The sequence below is a fragment of the Echiichthys vipera genome, assembly GCF_963691815.1.
Source record: "Echiichthys vipera genome assembly, chromosome: 6".
Classification (NCBI taxonomy): domain Eukaryota; kingdom Metazoa; phylum Chordata; class Actinopteri; order Perciformes; family Trachinidae; genus Echiichthys; species Echiichthys vipera.
The window spans coordinates 2359402-2385852 of NC_139831.1; the positions used below are offsets into that span (position 1 = coordinate 2359402).

Sequence of the window (26451 nt, forward strand, 5' to 3'; positions counted from 1 at the left end):
CCGTGAAAGAGCTAGTGTCTCACTTAAATGATCATATTGGAGAGGGCAGGTCTGTGTCATGTCCAGTAAGTGGTTGTAAGCACGTGTTTACAAAAAAGTCATCATTTACTTCTCACATGTGTAGGAAGCATAAAGCATGCTCCCCTGATGGTATTGATGACATGTACAGGGAAACTCGCCCTCAGCCCCCAAATGTCATTGCCAGTACAGATGATTCAGAAAACACACATGAAGCCATGCCAACTGCAAGTGCAGCCAGTGAAATGCCAGAGAATGATAGTCAGTCTTATCTCAGAAACATGTGTCTCTTTTACCTTAAACTGCAAGGACAGCTGCTTGTTCCTGCCTCTACAATACAGACTATTGTTGAGGAAATGCAAAATGTGCACGAGTTAGGTCAAGCCTACACAATAACTAAAGTAAGTTCTTTATTAAAAAATGAGATGAGCCTATCGGATGAAGCAGTCACTAAAATCTGTGACTGCATTAAAGAGTCAGATTTGTTCTCTGTCTGTCATCAGGGACAATTAAGAACGACATACTCCAGAAATAAGACATTCACAAAAATGTTTAAATACACAGAACCCCAAAAAGTGGCATTGGGAATGGATGAAAACATGACACACAAATGTGCATACTACATACCAGTGGCAGAAACTCTGAAGAGCTTTTTACAGTCGCGTTTATGGAGGGATACACAGTCACAACAGTTTGGAGATCCTGATGTAGAGGTTTTTACGGATTTATATGATGGACAAAATTTCAAATGTAACCAGTTCTTTAATGAAAACCCTGAAAGCCTCAAACTGATTTTGTACCAAGATTCATTTGAAATTGTGAATCCCCTGGGTTCTGCTAAAAAGACGCACAAAGTTCTTGCAGTCTATCTCTCATTAGCAAATTTACCCATTCATTTGCGTTCAAATACTGATAATATGTTTTTAGTGTTGTTGTGTGTTGAGAATGACCTTAAGCGTTTTGGAATAGCCAAAGTTTTCTCAGAGTTGTTGGCAGATCTGAAATCCTTGGAGACAGATGGAATAAATGTAGATGGACAAACGGTAAAAGGGGGTCTTTACTGCATTGCTGGGGATAACTTGGGTTCTCATTGCATAGGTGGGTTTACAGAGAACTTCAGCCGCTCTCTATATTTTTGCAGGTACTGCGAAATCACAAGAAGTCAGTTTGAGGCTGATCCGAATGCCTGTGGTCCTCCACGCACCCCAGAGACGTATGACGCGGCCGTTGCTGATCTCCAGGCTGAAAACATCCAAAGCGTCAGAGGAATAAAGGTAAACTCCATCTTTAATACCCTTGAATCTTTTCATGTATCTCAGCCTGGTCTCCCGCCTTGTTTAGGTCATGACCTCTTTGAAGGAGTCTTGTCATATGATCTAGCACTGTACCTGAAGTACATTATAAAAAAGAAAAAATGGTTCACATACTCACTCTTAAACAGGCGCATCAAACAGTTGAAGTACAAGGGATCTGAAGCACTCACAAAGCCATGTGCTGTCAACCCTGACGGAGCCAAGTTATCAGGGCAAGCCATTCAAAACTGGAACCTTTTGAGATTGCTACCAGTTTTGATTGGTGACAAAGTGCAAAACCATGAGGATGAAGTATGGCAGTTAGCGCTCCAGCTAAAAGACATTGTGGATCTTATTTGTGCTCAGAACATTTCCTTGTCCCAGATAGCATATGTTGACATTTTGATCCAGGAATATTTGGAGTCGAGAAAGATGTTGTTTCCTGAAATTCAACTAAAACCCAAGCACCATTTTTTGCGCCATTATTCAGCACTGTTGTTGAAATTTGGTCCGTTGATGAGGTTATGGACGCTTAGGTTTGAAAGTAAACACAGTTATTTCAAAAGATGTGCCAGACACTTGAAAAACTTCAAAAACATTTGTCAAACTTTGTCAGAGCGTCATCAGATGTATCAGGCATATCTTTTAGCTGGGCAAGAATGCAGTAAACTACTGCAAGTGAAGGATAGCTGTGCGTTTTATCCCAACCTCTACAGTGACACTATTAAACATGCAGTCAGGGATTTAGCCTTTTCAGAAAGCAATACCAGAGTTACTACAGACATTCAGTACAAGGGCACTGCATATAAAAAAGGACAGTTTCTTGTGTACAGAAATGATGAGTATATGGAATTTGGTGAACTTCTACTCATCTTGATTCAAAATTACACATCTGTGTATGTTTTGATGGATATCAACAAAGGCATCTTCCTCTCAGAATACCATCTGTATTCTGTAACAAAGGACAGTCTTGGGTTACAGTGTATCAACATCAATGACCTGCCCGATTTCTATCCTTTGGTATCATACATTCTTGATGGATACCAAGTCATTCCACTAAAACACAGTATTGTGGCAAAATAAAGTCTAGTTAAAGCTGACTTACTTCTCACTGTAAATAGTTTGACATTAATATAAGTGTTACCTGATGCAAGTCTCTGGTCTGTTAAGTGTATGTACTGAATAATTTTTCTGTTCTGTTTGAAGGTGGCATTTCTTCGTCAGTGCAAATATGAGTGACTCGGAGCGAACCTTCCTAGATGTCGCCATCATGGAAGTCCTACCAGAACTTCAAGCAGTAAACAAAAACATCCTGGAAGAGCACTTACTGTCCATTGGAGTCGAGACGTGTGATGATCTACGCTTCGTAACAGAGGCTGATTTGATGACAGCATTAAGACCTGTACAAGCCAGAAAGCTTCTTTCTGTTTGGAAACTGAAATGTAAGAAAAACCAACACACGACTATTCAAAAGCAGATGTGGACATTGTATAATATTGTACATTGTGAATCATGATCTTATTTTTTGTCATTTAAAGACCAAACTCCCGAGAACAGCTCACTATCATCTGTGGAAGCCTCGCCTACCCAATTGCTGTCATCACTCTCTGTTTCACCCCAAAGTTCAACGTCAACCTCTTCCAGCAGCCCAGGACTTGACACACAATGGGACGACAACTTTGAAATTCCATGGAGTAAATTTCCTGAGGAAGTGATGCATTCTTTGGAGAGGGGAAAAAGGCCAGGTCCAAAACTGAGGAAGCAAATGGTCCGAATTGTTGTGACCGAGATGATGGAAAAATGCCCTCATGTAGGTAAAAAGCATTCAACTGACGTTGCAAAAGAAATGGTGGCAAAATATCCCAATTCTCTGCAAGATGTAATAGAGGGCGATATTGTTGGAACAGGCTACCATTCCCTTGTCAAACAGTTGCAAAACAGAATTGAAAATGTGAGGCGCACTTCAACACCCAAAATCAGAAAAAGAAAACATCAGACTGATAACTCAGACCACACAGACGAGATCCCATTAGAAGAGAGAGCAGCAATGCAGGACACTTACGGATGCATTAAATGGAATGTAAAATTTCTGCCCCGTGAAGAAACTGAAGAGAGCCAGCGGCAAAAGATGGAAAGACTCAAGGTGATGTGCCAACACTCTGATGCCAATCCAGAGGAGGTAAAATGTCTAATGAAGTCCACTTTTTACACACAGCGTCAACATGTCAACCAGGGAAAAAGTATCAAATGCCTTAGAGAGGAGTGGCCGTTATGGTTTAATGAACTTGGCATGTCAGTCCACTTCAAGGAACTCACTGGGATTGACCTCAAAGAGACATTCACACGAAATTTGGATTTGAAGGGGAAAAGACTTCTCAACTACATGACCACAGTTGGTGTCCACAAGAGCAAGAAGTTCCTTCAGACTTATGCAAAGCTTCAGAGGATGCGAGGACCGCAGAGTGGCTGCTCAGATGATGTGAAAGAGATGCTCCTGCTACTGCTCAGCTACTTTGATGAGAAGGAGGAGTCCATGTTCTTCTACGTAGACGATACATGTCTGGCAGAAGAGGTCCAACTGGAGCAAGTGCCTCTGACACCCGCTGTTATTGTCTGTGGTAAGTCTGTTTCATATCTCTTTTTTAAATTGCACTGTTTATAGAACTTGTCATGCGAGTACAGCACTTATTAATATAACCTGTTAAATAATTTGTTCATAGGACAGTCCTGCTATTCCTCAACAAGGTACATGCTGAGTCTAGATCGGAACCTTGTCAACACAAACATCTCCTCCTTCATTTCTGCGTTGTGCCTCATGTTCGGAAGCTACTATTGCTTCAACGTCCATTATCCATCAGAGCTGGCTTCAACTCTGGAGTTTCTTCAAAGGTGAGTAAACATGGCTTACTCATTTGTCAGACCTGATATCAGACCTGGGACTGTGGGACCTGGAGTCTGGCTCCGAGGTCCTAGTCTTAATCCGGACCTTAACTAAGGCGTGTGTGTGTGTGTGTGTGTATGTGTGTATATATATGTATGTATGTATGTATATTTATATAGGTGTGTGTATATATACACGTGTACTGTATGTATATATATATGTGTGTGTGTGTGTGTGTGTATATATTTTCTTGTCTCTTTCCTTTTTAACTGATCAATTAAAATGCTTAATATGCTTTTATTCTATAGATGTTTTTTCTCGATAAACCCAGAAAAAGGAACCAAAGTGGAGAACAAAAACTCAAAGCGCCGTCTCAACGTGAACCCTCGAGTCCTCACACTGATACAGGAACTCTCCGATCATGAGTGGCGAGCCTAAATATGGACTCTTTCTGTGGTCTCTGACTGTTTGTTTGAGAAGAGGTACTGTCCACAATGTGTATTATGGTAATTAAGGCACAATATGTAATTTTTGTTTAAGTCTTAAAGGTGCACAGTGTAACTTTTTCTGGTAGGGGCCCGCCATCTGCTTGTTTCATGAAGATGTTCTTGCTTTGCAGGAATGTTCCACAGTATGGTATAAAACTTATCTATCTTGCATTTATTCAATTAGAACTGTTTTTATTGCAAAAAAAATACCTTAACAAACGTGCATTCGTACTGTGAGGTGGCTTGCCTCTCCACAGATCTGACCTGTGACTTGGCTTGTCGGCATCACCTGATTGTCTCCATGGAGATAGATACGTTTAATTGCCATACTGTGGAACATTCCAGACAGGGAGAGTGTGGGTTGTTGTTGTGTGCCTGGCAATTCAACTTTGTTAAATGGACAGAAAAATGTCCACATTTAAAGAGGCTAATCTTCTGGAGTATTTCAACTTGGATTCAGTCATAGTTAAAAGAACCATTACATGTAGCTTCTTTGCATGTTGTATAGGTTGAAAAGAAATGCATCCAATTGTTTTATGCCATACTGTGGAAGATTCCAGACAGGGGGAGTGTGGGTTGTTGTTGTGTGCCTGGCACTTCAACTTTGTTAAATGGACAGAAAAATGTCCAGATTTAAAGAGGCTAATCTTCTGGAGTATTTCAACTTGGGTTCAGTCATGGTTAAAAGAACCATTACATGTAGCTTCTTTGCATGTTGTATAGGTTGAAAAGAAATGCATCCAATTGTTTTATGCCATACTGTGGAAGATTCCAGACAGGGGGAGTGTGGGTTGTTGTTGTGTGCCTGGCACTTCAACTTTGTTAAATGGACAGAAAAATGTCCACATTTAAAGAGGCTAATCTTCTGGAGTATTTCAACTTGGGTTCAGTCATGGTTAAAAGAACCATTACATGTAGCTTTTTTGCATGTTGTATGTGTTGAAAAGAAATGCATCCAATTGTTTTATGCCATAAGGGAGCATGTGGGTTGTTGTTGTGAATTGGGTTGTTGTTGTGTGCCTGGCACTTAAAGTTGTAGAAGTGACAGAAAAATGTCCTGATTTTAAAGAGGCTAATGTTCTGGAGTATTTCAACTTGGGTTCAGTCATAGTTAAAAGAACAATTACATGTAGCTTCTTTGGATGTTGTATACGTTGAACAAAAAATGCATCCAATTGTTTACAATTATTGACGATGGCTGTTAAATAAATTTCCCAAAAGTGATATTTTCCTCTCTTGTCTTTTCTCAAGATGTCTTTTTTGCATGTTTTGGTGTAGGCGTAGTAGTTATCATTTTGCAGGTTTATAAGTAAATTTGACAAAATAACTTGATTATTAAAACATAAAAATACAGCATATTATGAATAGATTTTACGTATAATATACAGAACGGCTCCATTTAAAATGCAAAGTTTTACTGTTGTTCTACCAGTTTAAATTAGTTTTTTGTTTGATATTTCCCTGTTAATTTTACCGTTTATTGATGCACAATAAGCAATTATTACATGTCAAAAATACAGGAAATGGTCTATTCATATACAATACCATTATGCGAAATTAACAAATTTTTTTTGTAGACTTAACAGTTTTTTAATGTGATTCAGCCGTGATTTAATTCACTGTAATTCAAATTACATATTTTGTCAGTAAAGTTATCTACTGTGCTGCTGTATTTTTTACAGGAATTCTCTGGTAACCACAGCTGCCAGCGTTTTCCTGTAAAAACGACAGTTTTTTTTTTACAGTGTACCGTATGTAGCTCATTGTCATACTTTTTGAAGAAATTAGACAGGAATTAAAAGGGTAAAATACACAGAATGCACATAAATACAAACCAAAATAAAACGCTATTAAAAAGACAAAAGTCCAACATTTAAACACATTTATTGCTTTATTCTGGGTTTTTTCTCATTTCCATCTGCTACAAAATGGAACTTGAATGCAACGCTTGCCTCGGACGCGTGTCGGACTCTCCCATCAACCCTTGAACGCACCATGACTCTGCTCTAGTGAGGACTTCAGAGTGACCAATTAATTAATTCATTAATAAGTGACTGATAATGTGTTTATATCTTGTAATATTAGGGCTCAATTGAAGACGTGCATGCAAAATAAGCGCACAATCCTCCTGCGGAACATTGAACTCGCTGTGCGCCAGTGACGTGCAGTCAGGGGAGGCAGGTGAGGCTGCGCCTCCCCTGTCATCATGAGAGAATAAAGAAACGAAATAATAAAATAACAAGTATTAATATTTGTCCTCTGGACTATGATTTTGGTGTGGTTCTTAATGTATTTTGGCCGTTTTTATAGTAAAAATGGCAGAAAAGTCTGTATTTCCTATTTAAATAAGCGGAGTCTCATCAGAGACGAGAGGTGAGGCACGGACAGCCGAGCCTCCCTCCAGATTGCGCAATCACTCACAAACTGTATTGAGCGCGTGCCCTCTGCGCGTGCTTGTTCCCATTTCTGTGTATGTTTCCAATATGATGGTTGAGGACACTTTTATGTAATAAAAGCATACGTCTTCTTTTCCATGGTGTTCAGTAATGTATTTTACGTATGTGTGTAATATTTACATCTTATTGATAAGACATAAATCCACAGGGAAAATGCTATCAGGCTGCTCACTATCGCCGCCTTCCTTGAGGCAGACAGTGCCTCTGCCTCAAGGCAGGCGGCGATAGTGAGCAGCCTGATAGCCTGCAGCCAGATCACGGTGAACTCTGACCCGTGTGCAAAAGGTAAACACAAGAAGTGTGCTGTGTGACGCTGTAGAGCTTAGCGACAAGCCGTCATTTCTCCCCCTGAAAATGGAGGATTTGATTTCTAAACTAAGAAATTTTTCAAATCTGGACTTTCAGTCAAAGCGAGAAGTCATTTACAAGTAAAGGTAAGATATACTGCAATATACAGTGGCTCTGGTGTTTTAAAATGGTTTTCAGCATCCTGTTCGCTCCTATTCTCTCATCCTATCCTATTGGCATCCAACTGTGTGTTTGTAAATCTGACTTGTGAGTCAGTGCCTCCCCAACCCCAACCCTCACTGCACGTCACTGCTGTGCGCAAATGGTTCAGTCCGACTGTGCCTGCAGCATCGAGAGAGGACGGAGAGGAGGGGGGATGAAGAGGATGGAGGAGGGGTTCAGGGAGCCGGATGATGCAGGAGGAGGAGGAGGGTCCTGTCAGCCGGCAGCAGCAGCAGCAGCAGCAGCGGCGGCGCACTGAGCTCCTCTCCATCCCCGCGCGTCAAAGGAAGCAAAAGCAGAAGAATGGGCTCGGATCCAAACACGTGCTGCTAGAATAGACCTTCATTTTTGTCTTTTCCACACCAATACCCAAAAGGTGGGGGACATTTTCTCACTTTTCTTCTCTTGCATCCCCCCCTGAAAATGCTCCCCTGCTCTTCATCCGCGCAGATGGAGGGATGCGAGGAGGAGGAGGAGAGGAGGGACGCGCACATGCAAACGGAGGTAAAACACATGAAAACAGCAAAAATGTTCGCATCAAATCCAAATTATTCAGAGTGTGAAGAGCCAAATGTGTCATTAGAGATCCGTGCATGTCCCCGCGGCTCGGATGGGACATTTTAGAGGCTATTTCTTTACAGCCGGTGTTGAATTCGCCGGCCGGCTTCTTCCTGGAGGTTATTGTAGACATCAAAGAGCCGGACCCCTCCCTAAATCCGCCGCTCCTCTCGCCATTGAACCGGAGAGGAGAGGATACACCTTCAGCTTATATTAGACATGGATTTCGATGGTTTCATGGGGCAGTTTCATGATTTCTCCCCGGGTTTGAGTCTTTTATAGAGGGTGTAAAGAGGCTGAATGGCTCCAATACAAAGAAATGAACGCCTCCTCGGGTTTGAACTGATATTTAGCAGAATTTAAAACCCTCTCTCTGCCTCTAATCTGCTGTTTGTTGGATGAAATTTTACCGTAAACACCCCAAATTCAAGGATGGATACAGGGGGAATCAAACCCACAACTACTTCTGGTGACAATGCCTTGCTCTACCCCTTTAACTACCCAGGGAATTGAACGCACGACCCTTCTTGGTGCCTAAATCTCCGCCCTTTGACCTGCAAGGACAAACCCATAAATCTGCAGTCTATAGTGCCTTGCTTCGTTCCTTGAGTTAGTTAATTTGGAGCTGAACCCCCATGTAGTTTGTTAGTGCCTTGCTCACCACATTTCCCTAAAAAGAGGGAATGGAGCCAGCAACCCTGCCTCCTTTACCCATTTACTCTGCGACAAATATAACCCATAAAAGGTGTGTCCGTGTATTGCGATACATGCTAAGTCACTGGGAATTGAACTCCCAACCCTAGAAATGTGTTAATGCCTTGCCTCATGCATTGTCCTACAAAGAGGGAATTGAACCAGCAACCCTGCCTTGGTATACACATTTAATTTGCAACAAATTTAACCCGGGACAGGTGATGTTACCAGGAATTAAACCCCCAACCTTTGAATGTGTTAATGCCTTGCTTTTGCCATTGAACTACATAAAGAGAAACAGACCCCTTTGTGGGAATAGAACCTCCAACCTCTTGTTGCCTTCCACCAGTCACTGTTAATGCCTTGCCTCATCCATTGTCCTACAAAGAGGGAATGGAACTAGCAACCCTGCCTTGCTTTACACATTTATTCTGCGATAAATGTACCCCTAAAAGGTGTCTCCATGTATTGCTATAGATGCCAAGTCACTGGGAATTGAACCCCCAACCCTAGAAATGTGTTAATGCCTTGCTTATGCCATTGACCTACATAAAGAGAAACAGACCCCTTTGTGTTTTCCACATTGGGAATGGAACCTCCAACCTCCTGCTGCCTTCCACCAGTCACTGTTAATGCCTTGCCTCATCCATTGTCCTACAAAGAGGGAATTGAACCAGCAACCCTACCTTGGTATACCCATTTAATTTGCAACAAATTTAACCCTTTAAGGTGTTTAAGTGTCCACTTATGAACAGGGATTTAACCCCCAACCCTAGAAATGTGTTAATGCCTTGCCTCATCCATTGTCCTACAAAGAGGGAATTGAACCAGAACCTTCTTAATCTTAGTTCAGCTGAACCTTACACACTCACTCCTTTTGCATGCATGCTTAAACTGAAACACATTACTTCTGCTGGTACACCGCGACTTGAACTTTGAGCCTCTTTTTTAATTCATGCTGCAAAGGATTGTGGGTCAGAGTATTCAGGAAAGCATGCTGCAAACTCCGACTGTATGCAGAGGGTCATCCTGGTATTTCTGCGTTTGACCTTGCTGCGTATCAGGACCTAGTAAATCGCACGCTGGAGCCGCCGGGCGCGGATATCGATCGGCTTCCGCGGGTAACTCGACTGTAGATCGGCTTCCGCGGGTAACGCGACTGTAGATCGGCTTCCGCGGGTAACGCGACCGTAGATCGACTTCCGCGGGTAACGCGACCGTAGATCGACTTTCTATGTAATCGCGCTGCTTCTGTGCGTGATCACAGGCTCATAATCGCATTTTCTGTAGACGTGTTTGTCTCTAAGTACGGTTCGAGTCCCACCGCAGACACGTGTGTACGTCAATGTCAGAGATTTGGGAAGAAAACGCTTATTTTGAGGCGGAGGGGCGACTTTGCGAAACATTTGAACGATATGTTCAGGCTCCTGCTGAGGACCAAGAACCAAGAACGGGTTTTTGTTCAGGGACTCGACCTGACGTACGTATCTGGACGAACCCGTAAATCCGCAGTCTATAGTGCCTTGCTTCGTTCCTTGAGTTAGTTAATTGGGAGCTGACCCCCCCATTTAGTTTGTTAGTGCCTTGCTCACCACATTGACCTACAAAGAGGGAATGGAGCCAGCAACCCTGCCTCGCTTTACCCATTTACTTTAATATAACTCATAAAAGGTGTCTCCATGTATTGCTATAGATGCCAAGTCACTGGGATTTGAACCCCCAACCCTAGAAATGTGTTAATGCCTTGCGTCATCCATTGTCCTACAAAGAGGGAATTGAACCAGCAACCCTGCCTTGGTATACCCATTTAATTTGCAACAAATTTAACCCTTTAAGGTGTATAAGTGTCCACTTAGTTACCAGGAATTAAACCCCCAACCTTTGAATGTGTTAATGCCTTGCTAATGCCATTGAACTACGTAAAGAGAAACAGACCCCTTTGTGAGAATAGAACCTCCAACCTCTTGCTGCCTTCCACCAGTCACTGTTAATGCCTTGCCTCATCCATTGTCCTACAAAGAGGGAATAGAGCCAGCAACCCTGCCTTGGTATACCTATTTAATTTGCAACAAATTTAACCCTTTAAGGTGTTTAAGTGTCCACTTAGTTACCAGGGATTTAACCCCCAACCCTAGAAATGTGTTAATGCCTTGCCTCATCCATTGTCCTACAAAGAGGGAATTGAACCAGAACATTCTTAATCTTAGTTCAGCTGAACCTTACACACTCACTCCTTTTGCATGCATGCTTAAACTGAAACACATTTCTTCTGCGGGTACACCGCGACTTGAACTTTGAGCCTCTTTTTTAATTCATGCTGCAAAGGATTGTGGGTCAGAGTATTCAGGAGAGCATGCTGCGAAGTCCGACTGTACGCAGAAGGACATCCTGGTATTTCTGGGATACTGCGTTTGACATGCTGCGTTTCTAGTATGGTGGTATGAACACTGGAACGTAGGGTTGGCAAAGAGTCCCTGAATGCATCATCAAAGTTGCATCGAGGATCTGAAAGGAAGGAGAACAGAAATAATTCATTTCTCAGAGGAGGACTGAGGCGGGCCGTCCGCGGGCTTGTTTCCATTCTCTTAGTTTGCTCGTCGTATATCTGTTCTCTCGTTACTCACAGTAAGTAAAAGAGGAAGTGGCGTCGCAGCTCGTGTGCGGTCTCCCCTCGTCGTCCAACCTTCAGCTTCAGGAAGCGTCTAAATGTGTAGTGATTTGCTTGGATCAGTGTCTTAACGTCGCTGCAGCGGCGTCACTGATGGAAGACGCAAAGTCACATTTTTAAGAAGCCATGACTCCTGAATTATTCATCTAGTTTTTGATGAACCGTCATTGGTCAAAGCGTCTTTGTCCGCACGAGTCAACGCTCCACAACTAATGATCAACTAAAGGCGCCCTCCCACTGTGCCTCCGTCCCGTGCCCCGTGCTTTAGGGTCCTTGTCCCCCCCTCCAGGCCCGTTTGTACTCACACTACCTGGGCCTCGGAGAATGCTTCTTGCTGCCTATACGTCATCACGCCGTAACACGTCACACGCATTGATGACGTCATGGCGATGCGTGGCTTTGTTTCCAGATCTTTCCGTAGACCTCAGAGTTTTTGTGCGTCTTGTCGACTGTTTTTGAATCTTTTCATCGACCAAATCTGCAGTAAACACTCCACCTCCGCATCACACCAACGTGAACCTTTCACCGCCATTGTTTGAAATGTCCGCGCATGGTCCCTCCTTCTTTTTTCTACGTCCCAACAGGCGCACAGGAAATGACCTCAGAGCCGCCGTAGGCCTCGTGCTCGTACACGTGCGAAAGCTCGTGCTCGTACATGTGCAAACGTGCTTTACTAAAGCCCACCTCTCCCAAACGGGCCGTGGACGGCAAGCGTGCCACTCCTAGACGCGGTACGGTTGCACTCACACTGATTAAAGGAACTAGACGTTTACCCGTGAAACATGCTCGGGCACGGGACAGATGGACAGTGTGAGTGCGCCCTAAACATATTCAGCATATATTGACTGATTGAACACACAGTCAGTCCTTTCTTGTTTGCTGTTACTCTTCCTGCACAGGAGGTCACTTAAATGCTCCGCGAGGTCCAATTACCATTTGAAATGAAGCGTGCAGCGTTTGCAGATGCGCTCCTCTGTTGACCGCGGTCACTCAGGAGGCCACCGTGCATCGCTGTCCAATAAAGGAAAGAGGCCGTAGAACTTCCCTTCATCGCCTCGTTAACCTGAGATCAAACAGAGTGGAACAGAGAGGATGAGAGCGAAGCGGAGACGTATTTGGTTCAGTCGAAAACTGAAGGTAAAGAACCTTCAAGGTCGTCTGTGATGGGATTGTCACTGAAATGCACCATGGGAATCTTCCCCTTTGGATTTTATTTGTCCATTTTTAGTTGTTTTGTATGTCTTTGGGATTGATTTGCGTCTGTCGTAGTGTAGTTTCTCTCATTTGCATCTATTTTTAAACATTTTGCGTGTCGTGGTTGTCGTCGTTTGTGTCTATTGGGTCGTTTTGTAGGCCTTGTGAGACCATCCCGATCAAGCCTTTATTACAAAGGACAGACAGGAAATAGGGGGGAGAAAGAGGGGGAGAGAGGGAGACGTGCAGCAAAGGGCGGAGTCGGAGCTGTTGTATTTTACTCTCAGATCAGATCTGTACTACGGCAACAGTTTCCCTGAGTCACTACGAGCAACCACGGACACATTCGACCGGTCGCTCATTAACCTGAGACACCGGTTCGTCTGATTCCACTGTTGGAACATCGACTCTGACCATCGAACACACAACAAACAGACATTTTGATGCTGTAACAGTTTTAATTCAGTGTCCAAAGCTTGCTGACTCGTTGCCAACATGCACACACACAAATTAGGGTTATTAGGGGACGAGAACACTTGATTTTTTACTGTCTGAGGTTTGATGCAAACTGTGTCGTCTCCACCCAGGGAGGAGTGAGAATGAAACCCACAGTTCGTCCTCCAGCGTTGACGCAGGTTTGCACTTGTTAACCTCCGACGGCTGCAGCTGCTGCCGCTGTCACCCAAATTTCATCCCTCCAAAGCCGGGCTTCTCGGCAGCTGCGGCTCCTAAATATAGCACAACAACGGATACTTCCATCAGACCCCGTGATGTGAAAATGAGCGGTTTCGGCCTTTTGTAGGGCAGCCGTCAGGTCAGCAGGAGCGGAGTCGGTCTGCGATCAGATGTGATGTGCTGTCAGTGTTAAAATGAGACGATGGAGAAGGGCAGTGTTCAGCTGGGAGGGGATCAGGAACACGAGTTTATTTGGAGACACGGCGACTTGTGCTGCACTTTCCTCGTCTCCTGAGACCAAAGCTAATATTTCTAAATGTTCTCACTCGTTGCAGAACCCTGTTTTGTTGCTGGACTGTCAGTCGTGGACTTTATGTCTCTTATGCATTTATTCAAGTACTGCACTAAAGTATTCCCGTTTCCTGCATCTTCACACCTTCCAGAAGGAAATATTGTACTTTTTACTTCACTACTTTTGCCTCTGAGCTTTTCAGGTCAACGTTGCACACATGCAAAATTGAATCAGCTTGAAATGTGACGCATTCATATAAATTTAACTGCATAACGGTACATTAAAGGCACTTTACCCAATTTAAACCAGCTCTGTGTCACGGCAGTGTGTGCGGAGGAACAGCGTTTGGCTTCCCTCTGTGGCGGAAATCCCCGCAGAGCAGCGGAGTTTCGCATCGTCACGATCTTTAAATTTTCTCTACACGAACGATGCTTATATCAATGCATCAATAATAATATTCCGATAATAGTTTAGCCGATTCCACTCTGGACGATGGAGCGTGAGTTTGGTTGGAGAATCGGAGCAGCGGGGGCGGTGCTGCAGTCGCTCTACCGCACCGTTGTGATGAAAAGAGAGCTGAGGAAGACAAAGCTCTGGATCTACCCTCAGTCCTGGTTCCTACCCTCACCTGTGGTCATGAAAGCTGGGTCAGGACCCAAAGAACCAGGTCCAGGTCAGAACCCAAAGAACCAGGTCGCGGGTACAAGCGGCCGAAATGGGTTTTCTCAGGAGGGGGGCTGGAGTCTCCCTTAGAGAGAGGGGGAGAAGTTCAGCATCCGTGAGGAACTCGGAGTAGAGCCGCTGCTCCTTTGCGTTGAAAGGAGCCAGTTGAGGTGGTTCAGGATCATCTGGTAAGGATGAACCCTGGGCGCCTCCCTAGGGAGGTGTTCCAGGCACGTCCAGCTGGGAGGAGGCCTCGGGGAAGACCCACGACCAGGTGGAGAGATTAGATCTCCACACTGGCCTGGGAACGCCTCAGGATCCCCCAGTTAGAGCTGGTTAATGAGGCCCGGGAAAGGGAAGTTTGGGGTCCCCTGCTGGAGCTGCTGCCCCCGAGACCCGACCCCGGATAAGAGGCTGAAGATGAGATGTTTCCACTCTAAATTATCAATGTGTATTATGGTTTTATGATACAGAAAGCTGATTATTTGGGGCTATGGGACTCTGGTAATCCAAAAAAACATTTGTCTCAGTGTAATTTAGTGGTAATATGTATTAGTAAATAATGTTTTCCTCTTCACAGACTGAATGCTTTGGTGGTGTCCTGTAGACGCTGCAAGTGTTTTGTTTTTCAAAGCGACTGCATTAAGTTGTGACTCAGGCCAATACGTTGTGGTCGCTCGCAGTGACGGCAGCTGTTGAAAACACGAACATGTAGATGTCCTCATAAAGGTGTTAAATCATATCTACTCATCTGTGTGTACTACGCACACAGTTTACCCGAGTCACTACGAGCAACCGTGGACACATCCGACTGGCCGCTCATTAACCTGAGACACCAGTTCGTCTGAAACGCTCCTGATTCCACTGTTGGAACATCGACTCTGACCATCGGACGCACAACAAACTGAATTAAAACTGTTACAGCATCAAAATGTCTGTGTCCAAAGCTTGCTGGCTTGTTGCCAACATGCACACACACATTTTTGATTAGCGTAGGCTGTGAAAAGGTCAATAATCGTCCCTGGTACCAGAAAAACCTCAGTTCAACTTCAATTCTGTTGAGTTTTGTAATCATAGATCGAATGGTTTATGAAACTGTGTGTAAAGTGCCCTCTGTGTCTGGCTCACCGCGTGTGTGTGTGTGTGTGTGTGTGTGTAACTCTACCCTGTCGGTATCAGTGACCTGTAAACTCAGTCTGTTGTGGAACATGATCTAATGAGTCGACCTGCTGTCTCCTCCTGCAGTGCAACAGACTGACGGAGGAGAGAGACGAGGCCGAGAGACAACTCAAACACATCAAGAGAGGTGAGTCCGGCTTCCTGCAGCCTCCGTCATCACACGCACTCCGGGCGGTGTCTCAACGCACGCAACTTTATGTTAAACGTCAAATATCTCAACTTGTCTGAGTACGTGATGATGATGTTGGTGACTGTGACTTGGGCTTTGGGCGAAACAATGTCTATTGCACATCTGTCTGTCGTCTCTCGCTCTTGAGGTGTCTTCCTTTTTCCACGCAATGAAGTTTTCAGGAACAAAACTACGACATTGTAAGGGCGCCCTCCCACTGTGCGTCCGTCCCGTGCCCCGTGCTTTAGGGTCCTTGTCCCCCCCTCCCGTTTGTACTCACACTACCCGGGCCTCGGAGAATGCTTCTTGCTGCCTATACGTCATCACGCCGTAACACGTCACACGCATTGATGACGTCATGGCGATGCGTGGCTTTGTTTCCAGATCTTTCCGTAGACCTCGGAGTTTTTGTGCGTCTTGTCGACTGTTTTTGAATCTTTTCATCGACCAAATCTGCAGTAAACACTCCACCTCCGCATCACACCAACGTGAACCTTTCACCGCCATTGTTTTAAATGTCTGCGCATGGTCCCTCCTTCTTTTTTCTACGTCCCAACAGGCGCACAGGAAATGACCTCAGAACCTCCGTAGGCCTCGTGCTCGTACACGTGCGCACGCACTCTACAAAAGTCCACCTCTCTCAGACGGGCCGTGGACGGCCAGCTGGCCGCAGTTATGCGCGGAGCGGTTGTACTCACACTGGTCAAACGCACTAGGCTTGACCCGAAAAACCTGTTTTGGCCCGGTGCGGAAGGACAGTGTGAGTGCGCCCTAAAGGTTATTATTATTATAATTACTGTTACTGTTACTCGAGAATTTCTACATGAATTATGACATTTCACACAAACGTCTCTCCAAAAGGTCAAAGTTCAACTTCACTGTGACGTCGTAACGTTTCAAAGCTCAGGAACTGAAGAGAAGATGTTTGATCTGATACTGAACTGGTGACGCCAAACTTTTAGATATGAAGATGTTTGTTTGCACACAAATATACACTCAAACTTTTTCATAAATACCTTTTACTTTACTCTGTTTCTCTTTTAAACTCGACTAATCTGAAACGACGTCCGTGCACAGAAAGACTCTCAGAAGTTACTGACACGCGTCGTATCGTCGCCACGGAGAAGGAGTGAAAATAAAGCGCGTGCACTGAGGTATTTGTCGCCGGACGGGAAGGTGATTGAAACTTTTCCCCCTAAAGACAAAAGCCAGATGCTCCTTTGTTGAAAGACGCGCTCGGATGTCGTGCAACACAAAGCAGAGCGACACGATCGGACAGCCGCCACCCTGACTTCCTCCCTCTCTCCTCCTCCTCCACCTCCTCGCCTTCACACCTTCTCTCCTCACCGCCGTCGACATGACATCACCGCCACCTTGACTTCCTCCCTCTCTCCTCTCTCCTTCGTCACGACACCTTGACTTCCTCCCTCGCTCCTCTCTCCTTCGTCGCCACCTTGACTTCCTCCCTCTCTCCTCTCTCCTTCGTCGCCACCTTGACTTCCTCCCTCTCTCCTCTCTCCTTCGTCGCCACCTTGACTTCCTCCCTCTCTCCTCTCTCCTTCGTCGCCACCTTGACTTCCTCCCTCTCTCCTCTCTCCTTCGTCACCGACACCTTGACTTCCTCCCTCTCTCCTCTCTCCTTCGTCACCGACACCTTGACTTCCTCCCTCTCTCCTCTCTCCTTCGTCACCGACACCTTGTCCTCTGAACGGGTGTGTCGGGGAGAGGAGCGTGTCCGTTTCCTTGGCGACTGTCAGGTTAGCCGGCCAACAGCAGGTGAGCTTTTGTGTTAAACGTCTGATTCCTGTTGGGAGGACGACGCTGCAGCTCCGGGCGTCTGTCATGACCGTTCACACAGGTGAGAGAGGACTTTATTAATAATAAGCCGACATAAAAGCTCACGGTTTAACATGAGAGGAGATAACAGGAGCTCACAGCTGCAGGGTGCTGACGTTAGGGAGGATATCTCTTTCTGAACGTGAGCGCCGATCATTTGCTTGAGTAATTTAAGTCCTATTTAGTCACTTTGTCATTAGTGGATATATTACTATTAAATATACTTTCCACGCAAACACAACGCCGGAGCAGATCAGAGCTCACTTTAGTGTCTTTACCTTTACACGCAAACACAACGCTGGAGCAGATCAGAGCTCACTTTAGTGTTTTTACCTTTACACGCAAACACAACGCTGGAGCAGATCAGAGCTCACTTTAGTGTTTTTACCTTTACACGCAAACACAACGCTGGAGCAGATCAGAGCTCACTTTAGTGTTTTTACCTTTACACGCAAACACAACGCTGGAGCAGATCAGAGCTCACTTTAGTGTTTTTACCTTTACACGCAAACACAACGCTGGAGCAGATCAGAGCTCACTTTAGTGTTTTTACCTTTACACGCAAACACAACGCTGGAGCAGATCAGAGCTCACTTTAGTGTTTTTACCGTTACACGCAAACACAACGCTGGAGCAGGTCAGAGCTCACTTTAGTGTTTTTACCTTTACACGCAAACACAACGCTGGAGCAGATCAGAGCTCACTTTAGTGTTTTTACCGTTACACGCAAACACAACGCTGGAGCAGATCAGAGCTCACTTTAGTGTTTTTACCTTTACACGCAAACACAACGCTGGAGCAGACCAGAGCTCACTTTAGTGTTTTTACCTTTACACGCAAACACAACGCTGGAGCAGATCAAAGCTCACTTTAGTGTTTTTACCTTTACACGCAAACACAACGCTTGAGCAGATCAGAGCTCACTTTAGTGTTTCTACCTTTACATGCAAACACAACGCTGGAGCAGATCAGAGCTCACTTTAGTGTTTTTACCTTTACACGCAAACGCTGGAGCAAATCAGAGCTCACTTTAGTGTTTTTACCTTTACACGCAAACACAACGCTAGAGCAGATCAGAGCTCACTTTAGTGTTTTTACCTTTACACGCAAACGCTGGAGCAAATCAGAGCTCACTTTAGTGTTTTTACCTTTACACGCAAACACAACGCTGGAGCAGATCAGAGCTCACTTTAGTGTTTTTACCTTTACACGCAAACACAACGCTAGAGCAGATCAGAGCTCACTTTAGTATTTTTACCTTTACACGCAAACACAACGCTGGAGCAGATCAGAGCTCACTTTAGTGTTTCTACCTTTACACGCAAACACAACGCTGGAGCAGATCAGAGCTCATTTAAGTGTTTTTACCTTTACACGCAAACACAACGCTGGAGCAGATCAGAGCTCACTTTAGTGTTTTTACCCCTTTACATGGTGACGAGTTATTAAGGTTTACACTCTGGTGGTTAACTTTTTTGCGTTTTTAAACCCCAAAAATGCTTTCGGCGTCCATACGAAAGGAACATCTGATTAGATATTGTGTCGTTTTTTACTCGCAAGCATTGTCGTGTAAACAGGGCCTGAGTGATTAGAACAAACCGGAATAGTTTCGCATTTTATTGAACTGTTTCAATTGATTACTTCTTTCCAATGTCCACATTTACAAGTCATCTAGTGGACGAACCTGATTGGACTCTTTGGTGGTCCAGTCGGCTGATTCACAGATGCAATGGAGACATAATGGTTTTGAATTTTCCACTTCAGTAAATGTTAAAAGGCGTCTGGAGTTTGATGTAACACATGAAAACATTTGCATTGGAGGGTTTTTATTTGTTTCTAATGACGGACATGTAGATCTCCGTCTCTTGCGTCTCTCAGGTCGTTCACAGTGAAATGAAGGATGATAAACTTTAAGATAAATATGATATGAGCCCCGTGGTTGGACACGAAACATGTCAAAAACTGGTCTGCACCGGCAGAAGTGGACCCGCGGTCTTCACAGTCACGGCACCGCGGGTGCCGTCGTGTCATCCCTTCATTCATTCACTCATTTATTCATCCGCCGCCTCTCCCCGGAGAACACGGCAGTCACTCTTGTCATGTTATTCCCATGAATTATTAAAACCCCCTGACATGAATTATTCAGCAGCAGAAAATGGGGGGAAGGAGGAGGATTACCACTCCTGCCCGACTCTTCATCCATTGTGGTCCGTTCTACCTGCTCCTCCATATTTGATGGCCACATTTTAATGGATTTAATGAGGGAGACTCTGCTCGCCGGCAGGCACGCTTTGTTTTCATTTCAGGCTCGTTTCGAATCTCAAAGGCCAGACTGAGAGTTCACCGACGTGAAAACAGTGATGACCTGAGACTCACCGTTAGATAACGTACTCCACCGTGGACACTCATGATGGCGCTGCATTTAATCTGTAACGCATCCGTGTGGATGATTGAAGACAATTGAATTGAATTTCACTCAGGGACAACAATTGTCATTATAACCAAAGTTATCTCAAGACACTTTACATACAGAGTAGGTCACGACCACACTATGACTTATTTACAGAACAATTCCCCCTTGAGCCGCAACAAGTCGCACTATCTTTAATGAAAGTAGTAATAATTGTTATAGTTATATTTACAGTAATAATCCAGCCATCTTGTGCACACAGGGGTGTTAAAAACCTTCCTGTTAACAGGCAGGAACGAACAGATCCAACTCTCCCAACTCCCAACTGGAGGACGGACATCTGTCTTTTCACAACAAGTATTTGATGGGTGACTTGTTAAATTTGGTACGAACATTTGTGATTCCTTGACTTTTCCTCTGGCGCCACCATAGACGTGTGTGTGACATGGGTAAAAAAGGGACGTAGCATACCCGTTGAGGTTCGTTCTCTTAACTTGACCCAGTCGTCGTTGTCTACGGGAGTCGCCATCTTGTCAGACTTTGTCTCCGCCTCATTTCCTCTGACCAAAAGCTTGCATGTATGTGATGTTGGGGGGAGGGGTATACGTTCATCGAGAAACTGCTTTGTTATGAAACTTGCCTAGTGTCCTAGTGGACACTCAGAGAACTGCAGTTGTTGGCAGCGACTTCCTGATTCGATCAACCAGGAAGTCGCTTGGGTGCCACCAACAGTTTTCACATGTTCAACAAAACAACAACTCTTCAAACCTAAACAACCAAAAATATATTTTGTCAGCTACTTACAAAGGTTAGTAAAATTACGACAATCTTTTGGTGCCTCAACTCTTTAGCCCGACCTCCTTCCTGACACCTTTTGTGACAGTATATATATCATAATGCAGAAGTAACGAACTAAAACCAAACGCACAAGAGAAACGAACACTTAAAGAAACATCAGCGTGTTAAAAATGAGGACTTGTACTGCAGCGAGCCACCAGGGGGCGATCCAGATGTTTTTCGGCTTCATTGGGATGCCGTCAAACCGTCCATTGTTAAATGCGGTCTTTAGCTTTAGCTTCAGAAGGCGACGTTAGCTAGCAAGACACGGTTACTCGTCTTGAGAAGACGTAGCATCTATTCACCGGCAGCTGTGTCGCGTGTAAATGTGTCTGTGATGCTGTCATGCCTCTGTTTGCGTGAACCTTCATTTGTCCAGTGCGTCGGATGTTTTTCCTCATTGTTTGTACGTTGATGCACTTAGGAGGCAAAAACTCTCAGGCGCTGCACTTAAAACCGCACAATGGCAGGGGTAACTCTGCTTTCATACATGCAGCCACGATAGGAACCTGAATCAAGACGACACAAATAAATGAAATACAGCCAACAAGACAGAAGACGCAGGTACAAGAACCTTTGTTGGTCATCTGATGCTCCTGTAAGTGAGCCGTGAGCCCACTCAGCGTTTACAGGACGGATCGCCCGCAGCGGCGTCCGCTCGTGCAGCGGCGTCCGCTCGTGCAGCCTAGTTACTCACTCTACTGTACTCAGATAAAAGCCCGTGGCTGCACTTTCTCTGCATTCAAGTGCTTTCGGAAATGCGGTTAATTACACGCTGAGGGAACATAAAGGACCAACAAACTGGTGACATGACACCAGGGACCAACAGAGACAGTCAGGGACTTATTATATACACTGCATTTTATATTGTTTATTGTGTTGGATCATTTATTAGTAGCTCAGGTGGCTGTTTCTGTGTATTCTTTAGGGTCTTTGTTAGCGATGAACATGTTTATTATCTTTTCGACTCACTGGTTCATTCTCCAGTCTATTAAATGTGAAACCACGTCTGTCGCAGTTCCCCAGAACCCAAACTTACAGGCGGAAAAACCCAAATATATTCAATATTTATTGACATTTACAGCACATGAAGAGCTGGAACCAAAACAATGTTTGGCATTTCTGCTTGACGTAAATGACGAACGGATCATAAGAAAGGTTGTTGATTAATTTCATGTTGATTGACTTGTTTCAACACTAAATTACACACGTGAAACTAATATTGAATATCTGTTCTGCCACATTGGCCTCTTATCCGGGGTCAGGTCCCGGGGGCAGCAGCTTTAGCAGGGGACCCCAAACTTCCCTTTCCCGGGCCACATTAACCAGCTCTAACTGGGGGATCCTGAGGCGTTCCCAGGCCAGTGTGGAGATCTAATCTCTCCACCTGGTCCTGGGTCTTCCCCAAGCCTCCTTTGTCCTGACCGAGTGATTTATTGGTGGATTAAAAGATGTTTAGGAAAGCAACCTTTCGCCGCCATTGTTTGAAATGTCCGCGCATGGTCCCTCCTTCTTTTTTCTACGTCCCAACAGGCGCACAGGAAATGACCTCAGAACCGCCGTAGGCCTCGTGCTCGTACACGTGCGCACGCTCGTGCTCGTACACGTGCAAACGTGCTTTACTAAAGCCCACCTCTCCCAAACGGGCCGTGGTCGGCAAGCGTGCCACTCCTAGACGTGGTACGGTTGCACTCACACTGGTCAAAGGAACCAGACTTTAGCCGTGAAACCTGTTTGGGCACGGTACAGATGGATGTTTTGGTTTGGCTTATGATATTTCTTGAAAATTAAGTAGGTTTTCAAAAAATATCACGTATAAAATGACCTTTGGGCCTGATTGATTGGTTTAAAGTCAGATAAATCACATGCAAAAAGAAATCTCTCGATACGGAAAGTTGGAGTACTCTGTTATAACTGCCAGAGAGAGCCTCAAACAACCCGGATGAAGAGAGTTTGCATGTTTTTTAACAGCGTATCTTTCCGTTAATGCAGATGAACGTGTGATTTAAGGTTTTCACCACAGCCCCAAACCCGTATCTGTGTCAGCGAGGCCTTCAGGGGCTCACTTCACCCTGACTCTGACCTTACAGGAGCTCAGGTGAAGGGTTTTCTGCTCACGGGCGACATGACTAATGCTTCTGTGTCTGCTAATGTAGCACACACACACACACACACACACACACATACACAGAAATAACTTATCATTAAACTGGAGTGAAAAGTGTTTCTGTAAATGCATCGTAAAACCTCTCAAACGTTCGACGGATCGTCAAGTCGAAGCTTAAGAGAAGCTCTTGAAGGCCGGATTAGTGCGTCTATTGTTCACGGTTTAGCTCAGTTAGTGTTGCAGCTTAAACACCTCTGGCATTAACGCTCACTTCCTTTTTCAGGAGAAGAAAGTTGATGTTTTCAGTCGCCAGACGTCCTTTAACGTCAGGCCAGACGACGGTTTGGTTCTGGTTTGGACCGGAAGCCTTCAGCAGCGGTTTGCACGTCTGTCTTGTCTTAATCCCCCGTCCGTCTCTAACGGTTTTAACCCTCTGCGGTGGGATTTCACCATGACTCGTGCATGAATGTGCTTAACCGTTGGCTAATCCTCCAAATCATCTGTTAATAACGCACGTCGTCACTAAAGAGGCTTTTCCCAGCTCCTGCTCGCTGCCGAGGAACAAAAGCAGTTCTGTGTTTGAGGCCGTCTGTCAGATCATCGCAGGCTTCCAGGGCGCGTCGTCATCGTCGTCTCTGTGGTGAAGCCTCCGAACCCTCACGAGTCCCTGACCCAGAACCGTTTCTGACAGGAGGCAGAGGCCGGAGGAGCGGCTCTGTCCCTGAGAGGAAAACTGTGCGTTTGAGGCTTTTTCAGCTCTCCGTCGTCTCTCTGGAAAAACTCGGTTTGTGAAGCTGAAGCAGGAATAATTCATCAGGATTCAGGAGTGTTGTTCGGTCACATGTGGCGTGACACACATGTGAGGATCAGTTCATCATTTAAAGATTTGTAAACTGGCGTTTTAGGATATTAAACTGAACATCTGTATTCTGTTTATTATTTTAACTACCGTAATTTCCGGACTATAAGCCGCTACTTTCCCCCCTCGTTCTGGTCCCTGTGGCTTATACAACGGTGCGGCTTTTCTACGGCTTACGGTAACCAGGGGCGCGCACTACCGAGGATGCGCGAGACCGAGGCAGACATCTGGCGCCAGGTAACGAGAGCAAAACAAAGAGTAGGAGAGCGTCAGCGACAGTTTGCGCGAAGGAAGTGTTCATGCAAACACCCTCAATATGGAAAACAAACGGAGAAGTGCATATGATGCTGCTTTTAAGTTAAAGGCAATCGATCTGGCTGTCAAAGAAGGAAACAGAGCTGCTGCACGTACCCTTGACATCAATGAATGGCTGGTTATTTTGATAACGTAAACGGCCGCGGGACTGCACTTTTACTGCCGTGTTACAGGCGAGCACTTTGTATTACTTTGCACCGTTGTATTATTTGTACTCTGCACGAATGCTGTTCGCCATGTCAAAGATGTGAAAGTTTTTTCATTGAATGATTGAAAGATTTATTGTTAATAAATGGGACGCATTGCGTTCCCAAACAGTCATCTCTGTCCCGACAATCCCCTCCGTGGTAGCAGGAACCCCTATATACTACGGTAATTACACATCAAAACGCCTGCGGCTCATAGTCGCCTGCGGCTTTTATATGGAGCAATCTGTATTTTACCCTAAATTTAGCTGGTGCGGCTTATAGTCAGGTGCGCTTTATAGTCCGGAAATTACGGTATTTTCTGACCTTTTACAGACAAACCCAAGTAAATCAAAGGTTGTTGTTTACATGATCGTGTATAAAATGATATAAAATACACCATAATGTGCATTTCCCTGAGTTGGGCCAAAGAGCACGTGCCCGTGCTCCGTTGTATTTTACTCTCAGATCAGTTTGGTGACGTGCGGTGGAGAAAATTAGGAGCCGTTTGCCAAGCGAACGTCCAATCAGCGTTGGTTTCTTTGGTGGATTGAAGTGGAACAGAAGAGACTGTTGAGTGTAACCAACATGGAGGCTTCCGCGGATGAGATGAGCAGCTATGGAGCGAGCCGCTCACTAACTCTTTGTTCTCTGGATCCTTCTGTTGGATATGGACCGGGCTCCTGAAATTGGGCCTTTGATCCGTAAATTCACGTTAAACACAAAGGGAAAATCTCCTTTACCCACATGTTGTTTCCTTTCTGAGCTTTGCCTCCACGCTGTTAGCACGTCACACGCTTCACTCATCTGATTGGTTGGTTTGGCCCGTGTGTTGGTGACAGACAGATGGTTTACATCAGCTGACATCGGGCGTGAGGCGGGGTCCACCCTGGACAGGACGCCAGTCTATCACAGGACACATAGAGACGAACAGAGACAGACAATCATTCACATCTACGGGTGATTTAGAGTCATCAATGAACCCAACACCTGCACGTCTTTGGACTGTGGGAGGAAACCGGAGAACCCGGAGAAAACCCACGCAGACACGGGGACAACATGCAAACTCCACACAGAAGGGCCCCAGCCGGGATTCAAACATGCACATCTGAATTTGGACAACAGCCAATAGGAGCGCTCTCCCCCCCTCTCTCTCTCTCCCCCCTCTCCCCCCCCCCCCCCCCCCTCTCTCTCTCTCTCTCTCTCTCCCTCTCTCTCTCTCTCTCTCTCACCCTCTCTCTCTCTCTCTCTCTCTCTGTCTCTCCCTCTCTCTCTCTCTCTCTCGCCCTCCCTCTCTCTCTCTCTCTCTCTCTCTCCCTCTCTCTCTCGTATCATCATTAGCTAACAGACAGTTCTCCAGAGCTGCAGCGGAGTCGAGTGAAAACAGAACTATAAATAGCCGAGCATGACCCGCTCTCCTCCGGTGTTGCTGTCTGACCCGCGGAGCTGCACTTGAACCGCGGTGCAGCCGAGCAGAGGTCGATGCGCCGTGGCGTGTGGGTTGAAGCGGTGGTTAAAGCGACTGAATGGAGCAGAGAGAGAGAGAGAGAGAGATGAGGGTACAAGTGAGAGTCTGACTCGGAGGGAATCACACCACCGAACCCATCCACAAGCATTAAACATTGAATGGGGGATTAAAAATAGATCCTTCGCCCTCGTCGTCATCTCCTCGCTTTCCAAACCGGGATGATTCGAGATGAGCGTCATCACAGGGTTCAGCCGTCACTTCGTTAAACGTCAAACGCAGCTGCAGTTAAAGCTGTTTCCTGCTGCCCGTCCAATGGGATCTCAGCATCTTTACGCCTCTTTTTAAATGTTAGTTTTTTATTTGGATGTAAAAGTTCTCCGCGCTTCATTTGAGAGTTGAGCGTACCGTAGTTTTCGGAGTAAAATAAAGAAGGAAAAAAAACATTTATAAGTCGCACCAGAGTACAAGTTGCATTTTGGGGGGAAATGTATTTGATCAAATCCAACACCAAGAAACGACATTTCGTCTTGAAAGGCAATTTAAACTAAAACTAGAATAGAGAACAACAGGCTGAATAAGAGTTTACGTTATATGACGCATAAACAACGACCTGAGAACGTGCCTGGTGTGTTAACGTAACATGTTACGGTACGTTTAGGTAGTGTTGTGGTTTGATGTTATTGCGTGACTATTGTAGT

At 45.2% G+C, this 26451-nt stretch overlaps 1 protein-coding gene across 1 annotated transcript in view; it reads left to right on the forward strand.

Moving 5' to 3' along the window:
• Positions 1–8068: 8068 nt before the first annotated feature.
• Positions 8069–26451, forward strand: part of shtn3 (shootin 3) — a gene marked incomplete at both ends in the record, with an annotated part of 41952 nt that continues 23569 nt past the window's right edge. The window contains 2 exons of the mRNA XM_083914911.1: positions 8069–8149; positions 15634–15694. Coding sequence (XP_083771037.1) covers positions 8069–8149; positions 15634–15694 — 142 coding nt within the window. The remainder of the gene's footprint in view (positions 8150–15633; positions 15695–26451) is intronic.